General features: G+C 30.5%; 1 protein-coding gene across 1 annotated transcript in view; it reads right to left on the reverse strand.

Annotated features, from left to right (window-relative positions):
• LOC148279563 (carbonic anhydrase 7-like) overlaps positions 1 to 12,754 on the reverse strand; it is a 144,803-nt gene extending 132,049 nt beyond the window's left edge. The window contains exon 1 of the mRNA XM_088229737.1: positions 12,295 to 12,754. Coding sequence (XP_088085863.1) covers positions 12,295 to 12,379 — 85 coding nt within the window. The 5' untranslated portion in view covers positions 12,380 to 12,754. The remainder of the gene's footprint in view (positions 1 to 12,294) is intronic.
• Between the last annotated feature and the right edge of the window lie 2,049 nt (positions 12,755 to 14,803).

The raw sequence follows: 14,803 nt of genomic DNA on the forward strand, positions 1-14,803 counted from the left end.
GACTTTTGTAATATACTTTAGTATAGATGTAAAAACATTATCATACTAAAAAGAGTTAGGCCGTAGAATCGGGAATTTTTTTTACAAATATCACTAGATGACTAAAAAAACTTATAGGTATACGAGGTTCGACAAAAAAAACACTGAATATTTTAATTTCGTATTAACTCTACAATGCCCAATGTAGACAATAAGCTACATACCGATAATCGGTGTTTAAAAGTAACTTCAAACATGTTTATCACTCGGAAACTAATGTATTATATTGTATAAATTCTAGCCATTAAAATTCATTAATATATTTTTAATATATGATTAATATAAATAAAGGGAAAGGAAATTTTTTTGATTAAATTTGAAACAAAAAGTCAGTTTCACGTATTCTGTCTAAAGTGTAATTTAGCTTAAAGGGTGAATTCTTTGTTTTTTTTAAAGATTTGAAGTAATAATTGTTTCCACAACTTCCATTTTGGTTTAAATAGATGTTCACAAGTACATTAAATTCTTGTATGTGTTGTTAACCTTTTAATGCCCGATGTAGCATATCGTCCACATAAACTAAAATATGAAATTAAAACTGAAAAAAAAATATTTTTTTTATTTTTATTTTTCCCAGTATTTGCATATAAAAACAAACATAAAAATATAAATTTAGTTAGAATTAGAGAAGTTGGGCATCGAAGGATTAAGGAACAAACGCGATAAGATTTTTCTTCTTACAAACGTATTACCGTATTTTATCCTTGGGTTATGATACTGGTGCAAATTTTTTTTTTAGATTTCGATTAGATCTTTACGCACCATAGATATTTACGATTAGCGTGTTTCGACAGTTTTGCTTTTTTGAGAAATTGTTTCTTATGGGAGCTAGAACCATCCAAAAACCCATAAAAACGCCCAATGTGATCTTCTTCGAACGTATGGAATACAAATATGATTAATATTTTGAAAAAAAGGGCTAAAATTGTATAATAAGATGCATGAATGTATAAAGAATGAAAGAAAACTTGTTGAATAAAAAAATGTGTTTATTCGTTTTTTGCAATAATGTGGATTTATTCATAAGTGTAAAGTAATGAGAATATTAGTTGCTATAAATCATGTTATATAAAAACTAAATGAAATGATAAATTATACGTCTTTCTGCAAAAGCACCTAGTTAGACATGAAGGTTTCTTAAGACATACTAAGTGGACGCCTCGATAGCCCGACTCTTGTGTCTGAGTTATCACTAAACGCCTCTGGCTACCGCACCCGTCACACGTCAAGCTCTCTATTTCATGTGCCAGCAGCTCGTACGAACTACGCCCAGAACTCTACGCTTATACGTTTAGCTCGATAATTTGAACTTTCCCCATATTTACTCTTCTAATGGTATTAAATAAATACTTAACATCCGTATTTTAACAAACATGTTTTTTAGTAGTTTCTATATTTTGCATTAATAAAATCATATTTTATGTCTCATATTTTATATATTTTTGATACATTTACAATAATAAACATACACAAACCTGTTCACTTTCATATTATTATACCAACTCACTCTCACATACTCACCTTCACAACCAATTTCCAAAACAGTGTTTTTCAAATCAATTTTTGTCGAAGTCAAACAGCGGAGCAATGCAAAAGTTAAATTAAATTAGGGCCCTGGTTTAAAAACACTGCTCTTAAACATATTTATACACAAAGAGAAACTGAATTATTGGTTTTGTTCTCTATATTTTGTTAATAATATTTTTTCAACCTGTGGTTACGCTACATTTACTCTATGTGTAAACACTTATATGCATTTATTAGAATGAGGTGTTCAAATGTATTTGCTGCCTACTGAGCCCTGGTTAAGATGTTGCAATGCCTACCACGGGTACCGATTTTGTCTCAGCCCGATAATAACAACTGAGTTGATCGTGTGTGCATGTATTTTGATATTCTCACCGCGATCGCAAATAACTTATTTTATCCACTGTGTCGTGTAATCATCAAGTGCCCCTTCTTCTTGACCACAAGATCTCATCTGATCCTGACTTTCGCGACAGAAGTTCCAGACAATGAAGGTGCCGAAACCCAGTATAAGGTAGGTAATTGCATTAATTATATTTAGGGTTTGGTGGCAAAGCAAATAAGTATAACGCATCCCGCGAACCAAACCATTTCGAGCGTTCATCTGCCATCAGGCAAGTGGCGCGATTAACCTATATTATTTACTGTTAATATCCACAATAAAAAAAATTGTAAAAAATAAATCAACATAAATAAGTAAAGCACTGTTTGTCGGTGAATAGTTTAATGGCCTATTTTAGTTCAACAACATATTACGGGTATATTGAATTGGAATTTTACATACAAAGCAAGGTCGAAAATTTTCCTACTGTAGCGAATCGTAACCTATCAATATATTTTCTGACTGATATTCAAACATGCAGTGATGAACAATGTATTGTGCACATACGCAATAAACAACTAAACTTCTTAATTTAGAAGCAATGGATAATCGATTATTGCAATTGCCACAATATCAGCAATCTCAAAAAAAACTAATGAAAATAAATATTTGAATTCTGACGACTTCAGAGAATCTCAGATCTTGGATATGCAGTTCGCAACACTACCAAAGGACCATAACCAAATTCAAATTTAAACAAATAACGAAGTCTTAAGCTCGTAAAACTTGGGTCAGAAAATGGTACAAGATTTGACCTAAAGAATATTGTGTCGTGTAATACACAAATTGGATAAAATCTGTTTTCAAATTTAGGAAAATAAGAAAACGCACTATTTTTCAACAAATATTTGAACCAAGATCCAAGAAAATTGTGCGCCCGCATTTATTGCCTATGATACTGTTAACTGTCAACACATGTATTTGTTTTTATTGATCCTTGGTCTTATTTGTTTTACTGCAGTTTTTTAGTTCACGCTTACCATTCTTTTCTGAAATTACTGATTTTTAATAAGGTTCACGATCCATGTTATTTAGAAAATTTATTGTTGATTGCAGAGGAATATATTATTAGTTGTCAGCAGTCGCGTTGTTACAAGATAGCACGTTTCGTCAACTGTGAAACTGCCCGTTATCTGTCATGGTGCTAAAATAGGTACGTACTACGCATGCTTACACGCAATTTCCAATCCCAGAGACTGCGCTTTGTAAAACAACAAATGAAATGGCTCAAGATTTGTCACAAGAATTATTGTACATGAAAATGCGCTTTCGAGTAAGTTAACAACTCGTGGGAAAATAATTATTTTGTGTATTTATTTGCTAACGAAAATAAAATTTCATCTTTATTATTTCACTATCCACACTCAGTGGTGCATAAAGCACTGCATCGGTACTCAAATTGCAGTGTATTTGTAAGATAAGGCAATCAGTCGTACGCTTCAGGTGCTAGACCAAAATTAATGAAACGTTAGAATATATAATCATACTTCAAACCAGTTTTTCACGTTCCCCCTGAACGGAACCAAACCCTGGACCTCAAGCATGGTGGGGAACGCGTCAACGACTACACTGCAAGGAAAATTAATCTCCTCTCAATTTAGTTTTTTAGGATTTTTACCTGATGGTAGCCATCGAGTCGAAAACACTCTTCCGGGGTTCTGTTTTTATTTCACGAATCAGCGATATTAACCGGACACAAAATAAACATTTAACATAGGTACTGTATTACAATTTTTCTGAATTTACTGGACAAATATCCTTCCAAAATTTGGTTATTATATTTTAATAGTTTAAGATTTAATTCAATCAAATTGATCGATCAGTAATAAAAACCGTGAATACCATTTGGGTTTGAGGGTGTACATGTATAAAAACTACCCTGTCAGTGGGTAAACATTGAAACAAACATGTCAATAATATGACCTTTCAGACTAACTTAATACGGAAGCACTTGTGTTTGTTTAGAATGGACTTCAATATCAAAAATCAATCTACACGTGCCTTGGAATACTTGGCAGAGGTTTATTGAATATTTTGGATTTGAAAGAAGAGTGAATGCGGGCAACAAAATGAACGGAGCAATAAGCACAGTAATTTCTAATAAAAATATGTCAATCGAACCTAAATTGGCAGTGCACAACGGAGTTTTAGTCCCAACACTTATGTATGGAAGTGAAACATGGAACTGGCAGAGGAAGGATGAAAGCCGAGTGAACGCGGTTGAAATGCGATCTCTTAGACGAATGTGTGGGAAATCAATGTATAACAGGGTTACGAATGATAAAATCAGGCGAGAGTGTAAATCTGAGTCAAGTGTAATTGATAAGATTAAGAAAAGGTCTCTGAGATGGTTTGGTCACGTAGAACGAATGGACGACGAAAGAATGGTAAAACAAGTATATATGGCAAAAATGAACGGCAACGTGAGACGAGGACGACCAAGAAAGACGTGGCATGATCAGATAAAGCAAAATCTTAAGTCATGTCAAAAGCAGGCAGAACTGAAGGGCATGTATGACAAGGTGTATGAATGTGGGAGAGGCTAGGATTGTATGCCAGGATAGACGTGTGTGGCGGTCCATTATCTCTGCCTACCCCTACGGGGAAATGGCGTGATGGTAGTAGTAGCAGTAGTAGTAGGTGGATTTGCTTATTTTATTTTTAATATTATTTTGACAACAACATCACATACACACATAAATATGTAAATACTGTAAACATTAATTATATATTTAGATACAAAATTAAAATATATGTAGGACTGAATTTCAAAACAATATGTATTATTGTTTAGATGTTTTTATATACAGAATCATTTTTTGTTATCATGTAAAGTTTTCTAGTTAATGAAAGGTGGCCTTAACGGGTTACCCCCCAGGTGACGACACATATTTGTTTCATATTTTTTTTTTAAATAAATAAGTAAATATAATCCAATTATACTCATACGTATATTTTATTTTCTAGCACAATTAACGACTTTTGGAAAATGGCCTATGAGAAAAAAAATATGCGAACAATATATTTGACGAAAAATTTTTTTTAATAATAGTATAAGATCGTTGAATTTTTGACTATGAAAAGATAATTAAACTGTTATGATAATATGTAGGCATGTGTATCCATAATAAGAAGCCAGTTAGGTCCGGTTGCATCAAATTAGTTTAAATTCAAAAACAGTTGCGTGTTTTCGTAAAAATGGAATATTTTATCCATCATTTTCAAGCAACAATTTTCGACCATTTTTATTTAAACGCAACAATTATTAACCTTTTTTGATGCAACTAGGCCTTGGAGACCAAAAAATAATTACTGATACAATAGAAAAACTTACATTTTATTGACTATGCAGATGGAAGACGGTTGTTCCTTTTGTATCATTAAAAAAAAAATGAATAATCCTTTAAGGGTCTATTTGGAGGCTTATCAGCCTGTAAGAACGAGAGGATATGGTTTGAAATGATTTTTTGTTTTATTTATTTATTTATTTTAATTAATTTACATATGTCCAACACGATTTCAAAAATGAACTACGAATTTCGATAAAATAATAAATAACGTTCAAGAATAAAATACATTGAAAACTAAACTTCACAGGTAGGTATAACAAAATATAAAACACATAAAATAACTAAACTGAAATACTAAAGTAAAAACTGCAAAAATATTTTTGAATCCTCTGAATCTATAGTAAAAACATATTATTGATAATATTATGAGGAATATAAAAAACGATGTTGCAAGTTTTCATAAATATCTAAGTTCTTAAATATTGCTTCAAATAAAAAAAAGAATGGTCCAATACGATGTTCGTAGATGCTTTAACTGCGTATAAATATTTATATAGAATTGGGTTGTGGTCCCGTGGCTAGTGTCTCGGACTCACGGATCGAAGGTCCGTGGTTCGAATCCCAATCTACCCCAACTTGATTCCCATTTTCTAATAGTGATTTTTTTATATTTTTTTTATTTATTTACAACTCGTTGAAAATGGCCCTCAAAATTAAATATTTGTGTAAATTATAAGAACGCCAATATTTCTTTTTTTTTTTTTTTTTTAAATATACTTAGTGTAAAAAGCCTTTTTTTTCAAATTCCGAAAACTGCATCGTAATAAGTCTAAATTTTTGGAAATAATAATACTTTTTTGGCTCAACTTAAAATCTAAAAAAACAGTTAATTATGAAAACTAAACAAAAGACACAGACAAACTTTTCAAAAGGCGTAAAAAATATTATTATCAACAACCGAGGATGAATAAAAAATTATGTATATTTTTTGTAAAATGAATGTAACAATCCGTAAGGGTTAATAAATAAATTTCAAATAATAACAAATAAAAAATTAATATTCGTGTTTAGAGCTCGGTTTTAATCATATTGAAAACATATGATTATAATCACACGCGTATCATGCCTACTAACAAAAGATATGTCCGTTCAGAGTATTGCAACTATAATGTGATTACTTAATATTGTGTTACCTGTCATTAAATTATATCGGTACATACATTTGCCAGGCCTTTATTATTTGAAGTTCAAGTTCATATAAGCCATTCAGTTAAATCAACACAGCAAAAAATGTGAAATGGGAGGAAATCACTGCATTTAAAAAAATAACAAATTCAACACACCAGCTTGATATTTAAGTATTGTATTTATGAGACTCTGATTAGGTAAGTATAAAAAATCAAACCGGAATTTTCATTATTTTTAATAGTGAATAAAAAATGTAGAAAATGTCGATAAAACAACTTTTTGGAAATGATTAAAAATAAATGGTAATTATTTATTGGTTTTTCTGTAAATAAAGTTACAGTAAAACATTATTATAGTTAGTCAAATATAATGGTAAGCTGCGCATAATCGCTTCTATACAAAGTTCGCCCTTGTCTTATGCCATACCAGTAAAACATTTAAATATGTGGGTGATAAAATATGACCATGTATGATGAACTTACGGGAAGCGAACCAAAAAACCAACATGTTAACCACTATGCCTCAATGCTGATTAAAGTTTAAAAAAACCAACCCAAAAGTTATTTTATTTTATTAAATATACATATATTTATTTTTAATAAAAAGAGAAACACTTGAGTTCTTCAAATATTTACATTTTTCCGACCATTTTCCAAAAGTCGTAAATAGCACGTGCTGGAAAAATGACAATCGAGTTCTGGTAGAGAGGGATTTGAACCTCAGACCTTTGGCTCGTGAGTCCACAATACTACCACGGAACCACAACCCGGTAATTATCACCATCATCATAATTCCATAGGTCACTGCATTGGTACACCAATCGCAGTGTATCTTGATAATTTTTCTTACATGAAGGCAAGACAATGTAAAAACATTTTTTCAAATAAATATTAGATATCAACCATGTCGGGAATCAAACCTGAGACCTTTTATCTAGTAGGCAAACGCGCTGACCATCACACCACGTGACCAACCGTAATTATAGCTTGTATATATTGCGCAATCCCAGTGAGTCAAAGTGTGTCTCCATGCAAATTGCAGATAATAAATCGTTGCATTTTATTCAACGTTTATTCTTGCAAAGTGTAATATGAAGTAATAATTGTCATGTTTGTGTTTGAAAATGTTAATTTTATTAATATGTATTTGTCGTTCGTAGTTATTGCTTTATATCCAAAAAAATAGGTGACTTGGTAATGATTGTTGAAATGAACATTTAGTAAAAAATACAGGAAATAAAAAATGTACCTGTGTACCGTGTAAATTAACGTCTCATCGGTCAAATGTATACAATGATGCCAGGTCCCCGATTACAATGAGAAGTTAACAGAGTTATCTTCGACTGTCTATAAAGAAAAACCGATATTTATGTACGAAAATGAGTATATTTGCATGAACATTTTAAGTATCTTCGTCGGTAACATATAATTGAACATGTTTAGAATAAAAAAATGTATGCACATTCTGCTTTTCATACAGAAAACTTGATTTTACTTTGTAGACGAAATTGAAGATAAATGTTAACTTCCCATGGACATCGGGGCCCGGGGCCTCGATTATGTTGGGAAGATAAGGACGTCATACCTTTACCATGACGGTATAGTTAAAGATAATTACTCTCGAACGATTACGACGATACACTACCGTCACGGTACACATATCTACGCACTAAAGTAACAAAGCTTTAGTATGAGTTGAAGACAAAATAGTAGTTGAAGACAAAATTACACTACCGATCCCCCCACCATCAAGTTTTGACGTAAGTACATCGGTTTGTACCGACGGGCCTAATACCCGTCGATACACATATCTTCACATCAAGCATGTCAAAAATTTTGTTCCACTGACCAATTTTTCCTTTATTACGATTTATTAAAATTTTTATCGTTCTGAGGTTGGTACTTATTTTCTTAAAAACCTATTAAAATTTCAGAGAAATAAATAGATTGTGAAGTCAAATTTAATTCTGACATGCCTGTCAGTTTGGAAAACGAACGCCTAGATGCAAAAAAATAGTGTGGCTTGATTTTACCCTATAAACATATCTAGGCGTAAAAACTGCCACTTTAAAAAAATATTAATTATTAAATTTTTTCCATCTGTTTTACTATCTTTGTAAGTGTACATATCGAGACGTTAAAGGATCTGCTTTTGTAGTCAATCGTTAAGCGTACCGTCTGAGTATTTCATGTATTTCTATGGATATCTGGTCATTGGTTTTATTCTCTGTATATTTTATTTGTTCTATTTTTTTACCTGTATTACTGTTAATATCCCTAATAAATAAAATTTAAATTAAGAAAATATTTTATAATATGTTTTTTTTTTTAAATTCTTTGTTTTTATTCTATTTTTATAATATTTCCATATCTAAGCCATTTTAAATTGTTGTAAATGGCAGTGATAAAAAAAATAATGAAGTAATAGACCGGGATTTAAACTTTGGATGTCTCTGAAATAAGCAACATTAAAACATGATCACAACACGACTCGATATATACAAATACAAAACGAATTAATATAATATTTTCTTTAAACGTCCACTCACAGAAGATGAAGACATTTTTATAATGTTTAATCAAACTAAAAGTTCCCCTACCAAATCAAATATCTACCCTTGTTTCTGATCCCAATCTCAAAATTGTTTCAGTTATTTTTTAAATGTTCGTTTCAGTGCGTTTGTCTACCATGCAAGAGGTCTCGGGCTCGATTCTCGAAATGGTTGACATAAAAGTATTTATTTAAAAATGTATTTATGTATTTATATATTGTAATATTTTACAGTCCCGGGACTGGCACCTGAAGCGTAATACTGATGACCATACATTTATCAAACAAAAAATGAGTAAGATACGCTGCAATTGTTGTACATAAAATGTGCAGGAGAACGATTTTTTCGACTTTTTTGACGAACGGTAAGTTCCAGAGTAGTGTAAACACCATGTTATTGTAAAATTGTTAAAAGCGATAAAATCCTGTGAAAAATTGAAAGTATAATTTCTTATAAGAGTATCCTAGGGGCTTAGGATAAATGGAAATTATTAAATAACTTTAAAAGTATTGCATTTTTGTTATTTAAGATTATACAGAAAAGAGAGGAATTTCACATAAATCTTATTTTTAAAAAGCATTTCGAAAAGTTGGCATTTAGGATAGTTGAGAATTGAATAAACGATTTACTTTGTAATCGTGATAACTTATTTTTATGATACCTACGTAACAACAACAGTATTATTTAACTTGACACTGACAAAAACATCCAGATTAAGTGGACGATTGCCATTTAAACAATAAAAAAACTTGAAAAAAGTATATTTACTCATCGGGCCGTACTTTTATTCGATTCAATGGATTATTACGAAATAATAATTTCGTAATAACTCGTTAAAATCGAATCAATCGTGAGAATGTCATGAAGACCTCAACAATTAATCGTTACCATTTCGACGGTCCCTACGTATACAATCGAATCTACATTTTGCGAGGTTTACAAGATAGCAAAATCGAAGCATAATATTTTTTTGAGACGCTATTAGATACTGTATAACAGAGAAATGAAATACTGTCGAGTAAAAACATTTTTTTTGACTACTTATTACAAGAATGAAAAATATTTTAAAATTTATAATTTTGATTTCCCGCAAAACGGTCATTGCATTGGCCACGCCCCTAAAACGTAACGATTCATGTTAATTTTAAACTTTGTTAACGTCAAAAATTTTATTAAACATCGTCACGAATCTTGAAGTCACAATTATCAACGTCGCATTTTTCTAGAATTTTTTTATATAATTTTTTTTCCAAAGTTATCTAAGAAAATATTTATCCACAATATCCATTTTGATTTTTATTTTGAAAATACAATATTTTTTTCAAAACTAATTTCCATTATTCCATTTTAAAAAAATATCAAGCTTTGTTTCCGCTCTCCTGTAAGCTTCGTAAAATGCAGATTCGATAGTATACGTAGGGGTTGTCGATTTACCTATTTTTTAAGTAATTTTAGGATCGAAAATCCAACGGAAGAGAGCCAATAATAATGAAACCAAAAAGAGAATGGAAACAAGTTGGTATGCTGTTGATATTAATCATAATAATTATCGAATAATATAACTTTCTACCCCCCCATTTTTCACATACTGAATTAACTTTCAAAACACATGCACCGCAAGTAATTACATACATACATTCGTCAACCACACCAAAATACACTTAAATAATTTGATTAAATTTCCAATGTCGGCAATTCTTCGGCTATCACTATGCGAAAAATCACGCCGATCAGTCACTCCGTTGCTACATGAAAGAAGCATTCATTTTTCCGCTTAGAATTTTCCCGGGGAACGATATATTTTTCGGGATGAAAAGTAACCTAATTTATTTCATAGCTCTCCGGTTATCCCTACGCAAAAAAAAATCACGTCAATCAGTCGCGACGTGAAAGAAACACAAACAAACAGACAAACACACTTTCGCATTTATAATATTAGTACGCATTATATGTTTTCATTTTGAAGCGCTCACTTAGTTCAAAAATTTAAATTTAAACTAGTTTTGTCTGCCTTATTTGCGGCTACTTGAAAACAAAATACAAAAATGGTGCCGATGAGAAGCCTTTTTTTGCGTACAAGTGCCAGATATTGTCACTTTAAAATACGGGATTATGTACGTAGCGGTAAGATTTATTTGTTTATACCGTTTTTGGGTTGACTAACTTTTGGACAAATAACAACTTACTGTCAATCATAAAAAATGAGTTGTTGTTTTTATTATTTGTCCTGACAATGTGGACATAAATAATAGATATATCTTTGTACAAGAGAATACATTAATAGTGTATGTGTGTTGTTATAATCTATCATTAAATACGGATAAAAAATATTTCTATTAAAAAAAATATTTGCACAGTAAACATTAATAACTTTTATTTATAATTAAGATGTTTATAAAAATCTTATTGCGTTATTTTTTTAATTTTCTATTCATTGAAAAAATATATAGTAGCAAAAAACAGCTGTTATTTTTAAGTAATTAGGTTTTTGTATGTGTCTATTGACATATATTTTGTTTTGTAGTACAATTTCTGATCAACTCTTCTTATGCCCCGTCTGTTTTTTGATTAGCTGGAAGATATTGCTTTGAGCAATAAGTCTGCCAAAGTACTTATCCTTTGTACTTGAAAATTTAAAATAAATACGTAAATGAATTATGTAAATTCCACTAAAATGTAGTAGATTATAGAAATTGTTAGTTTAATAAACCATTGTTTTAGTTATTGTTATCAATTGAAAAGTTTACACTTACAAATGTAATTCATATTACAAACATTCGTATGATTAATTTCAGAATCATTAAACATTACACGTTCTTTTTAGGATTTCTTGAGCGTTAAAGCAATATTTTATTACGTGAATAAATAATTAAATAAAATCAATCAAAAACATTTCATTGCTTTAGCTTTAGATGAAGTAATTTAATGCACAAGATTACTTAAAACAATATGCTCATTGCTTATATAACGTAAATTAATAAACTCTTATAGGCACGAACCATTATATTGTTTTTTTAACAAAATCACAATATCTTAATATTTTCTTATTATATATTTTTTTTATTTGTTTATTTTTCTATGCATTTATTAATTTATTTATAAATATAATTACAAAAATACACTTGAGAAAAATACATCTTAAAATAAAGCTATAACATAAATTGTAAAAAATACCCACAAAGACTATAGCGTCTAAGCATGGGGCATTCCTTTTTTAATTATTAAAAAGTTTATAGCACATATACATGGTATGACATGAGCACGAAAAGAATATATGTTTATTTCTAATAATTATTTAAGTTATTTTTTAAACTTACCAATAACCAAAAAAAGGATTACATGTAGAAACACAAAGCTCATCATCTTTTCACAAAAGGCCACCATTTTAAACTGTTTTTCCATTATAATGAATTATTAAACAATGTTTTTAACTTCTCATTTTAATTTAACACTTAGTGGCAATTTAAATACTCAACTGAATTCTTAAAATATTGAAAACTAAAAACGTCGAATCAAACTGTCACTAAAACATAAATTAAATAATTTTGGTTTTAAAGTAATTATCGCACATAATTTTTCATTGAAATCGCCACTTATCAAAATTGATTTAGTCGAAAAGTTTGACTGTTGCGTATTTTCCCGGCAAAACAACTGTCAGAATAATTTGCTTGACAAACGCGGGAAATTTGAATAGCTTCTGGCGTCCGAATTGACAGCCCGCCTATAACCGCAGTCCGCTAGAGACTGGTTGATTTTGTTTGTAACTGTCACACTACTAAGCGTGTTCGAAATATAAACATTCTCGCGCTGAAATTATTGAACTTCCGATCGGAAACTTGGAAATACCACAAACTAATTTGTTTGTGTTTATTGTTAAGTTAACTACGAAATGAAATGATGATGTTATTATTAAATTTGTTGATTGTTTACGATACCGCATATTACGGATCTATTAATCTCGGGAACATTTTGGTGGGGCTTTCAGAATTCAAATATAAATCATGTTTTCTTACGCGTGGTAAAAATTAGAACATTCAATTAAACATAGCTATGCAGAAAGCAGCCAGCCATAGAAAAGTGATAAAAAGAATAATCAAATCTACACAACAATTGGAATGTTTTTTATTTTGACAAATGATAAATAATGCATACATACATTTTTATTATTACCTAAAAAAATATTTAATTATGTATTTGACCAGTATTAATGAATTATGATGTTTTGCTTACCACACAACCTGAGATATGTATTTTGCAAAAAACAGCCAGCCCTAGTTAAACTTTGATGTGTGTTGTGTCATTATGTATCGAACATATTACTTTATATATATATATATAGTTGGATAATTTATATAGCGCCATTTTTATGAAAATCACCTCAAGGGCGCTGTACAATTAATAAATATCCCAGTACGTCTTGCAGCTACAGAGCGCATGGACGGTTGGGATTCTAGTTCCTCGTTTTCAATTAAGATCAATAAAAAAATATAACAGATAGGAGCTAGATTACAGGACGTCTTGCAGCTACAGAGCGCATAGACAGTTAGAAATTTAGCCCCCATTTACACATTTTAAAAATTGACAAATAAATTTAGTGTATTAATGATACTAAAAAAAATTTTAAAAAATATTAATAATAAAAAGGAGTAAGATTACAACACGTCTTGCAGCTACTAAGCGCATAGACGATTGGAATTCTAGACCCCATTTATAAAATTTAGGTATTTTTAAGTTGGTATATGAAAGCTAGATAACCAATCATCGTGCAGCTACAAAGCGTATGGACGAGTGGAATTCCAGCAAAGTTAGAATGATATCAATAAATTTATAAAAAATAGAGCATAGTAGTAAGTTTGTCAAGTGTTCATGCCAAGAACTAAGCAATAAAAAACTAAATAAATAAAGCACTGTATCAACTCCATGGTTAACAAAGGGAGATAGATGTCCGAAGAGAATCTTTTGTAGACAGTAGGTAAATATCGTCACCATGTGGTCCACTATATTTATATTACGATACTTGATTGTAAAAAATCACTTAATTCATTTGTTATAATAAATTCAAAAATAATTTTACTATGCGTTAAAGGAATGTTGGTGATTTTTTAAAGTTTGGCTGACTACGAAATCTAAAATATGTATTTTGTAAAAAGCACCCGGATCTAACATTGAACGATACCACATTCGAACTTTTAATATATGGGGTGATATTCTGTATTGAAACATGTTTTTTCATTACAGATATTTTTATGAAAATGCTCGTGTATTTATCCACCTTCATTTATTTAAGAGAACAAAATTTTTGAAAGCATTAATCTTCCCATCAGCATTTTTCTAGTGCTGTGGGTGTTTTCTGCAAATTGAGAAATGTCATTTCTGTGATCAACACTGTTTTCAGAAGGTGATTATTATAGTTTTTTGTGTGAAAGCGGCCTGGCTGCTGCTTGTTCTTCTAAAAGAACAAAAAATCGATCTAACTGCACCTAATAACACAAAAATCTCATTTTTCGAAATTGTGGACTGGCTACATTCTGCATAACTACATTCAACTGTACGGTGAAGTTTCTTGAAAATATATTTTTAAAATATGATTTTAATAAAAACTAAATAATTTGAACGACGTCACTAGTTCTTCCAAATCAACCAATGATAGAGTGCTGTGATGGATTTCCGGTTTACGGAGAGCCAATTCGCCAATCAGTAGAACTCGCCGAAGAAAACTTGTGAATCACTCACGAATTTCAAAATTACAAAACTTTGAAAAACCATAGCGCTGATAATACGATACATAAATATATATACTTTAATTGGCTTAATTTGATAGTCCAA

The sequence above is a fragment of the Micrasema longulum genome, unplaced genomic scaffold, assembly GCF_059751315.1.
Source record: "Micrasema longulum isolate JH-2025_06_02 unplaced genomic scaffold, ASM5975131v1 h1tg000701l, whole genome shotgun sequence".
NCBI lineage: Eukaryota > Metazoa > Arthropoda > Insecta > Trichoptera > Brachycentridae > Micrasema > Micrasema longulum.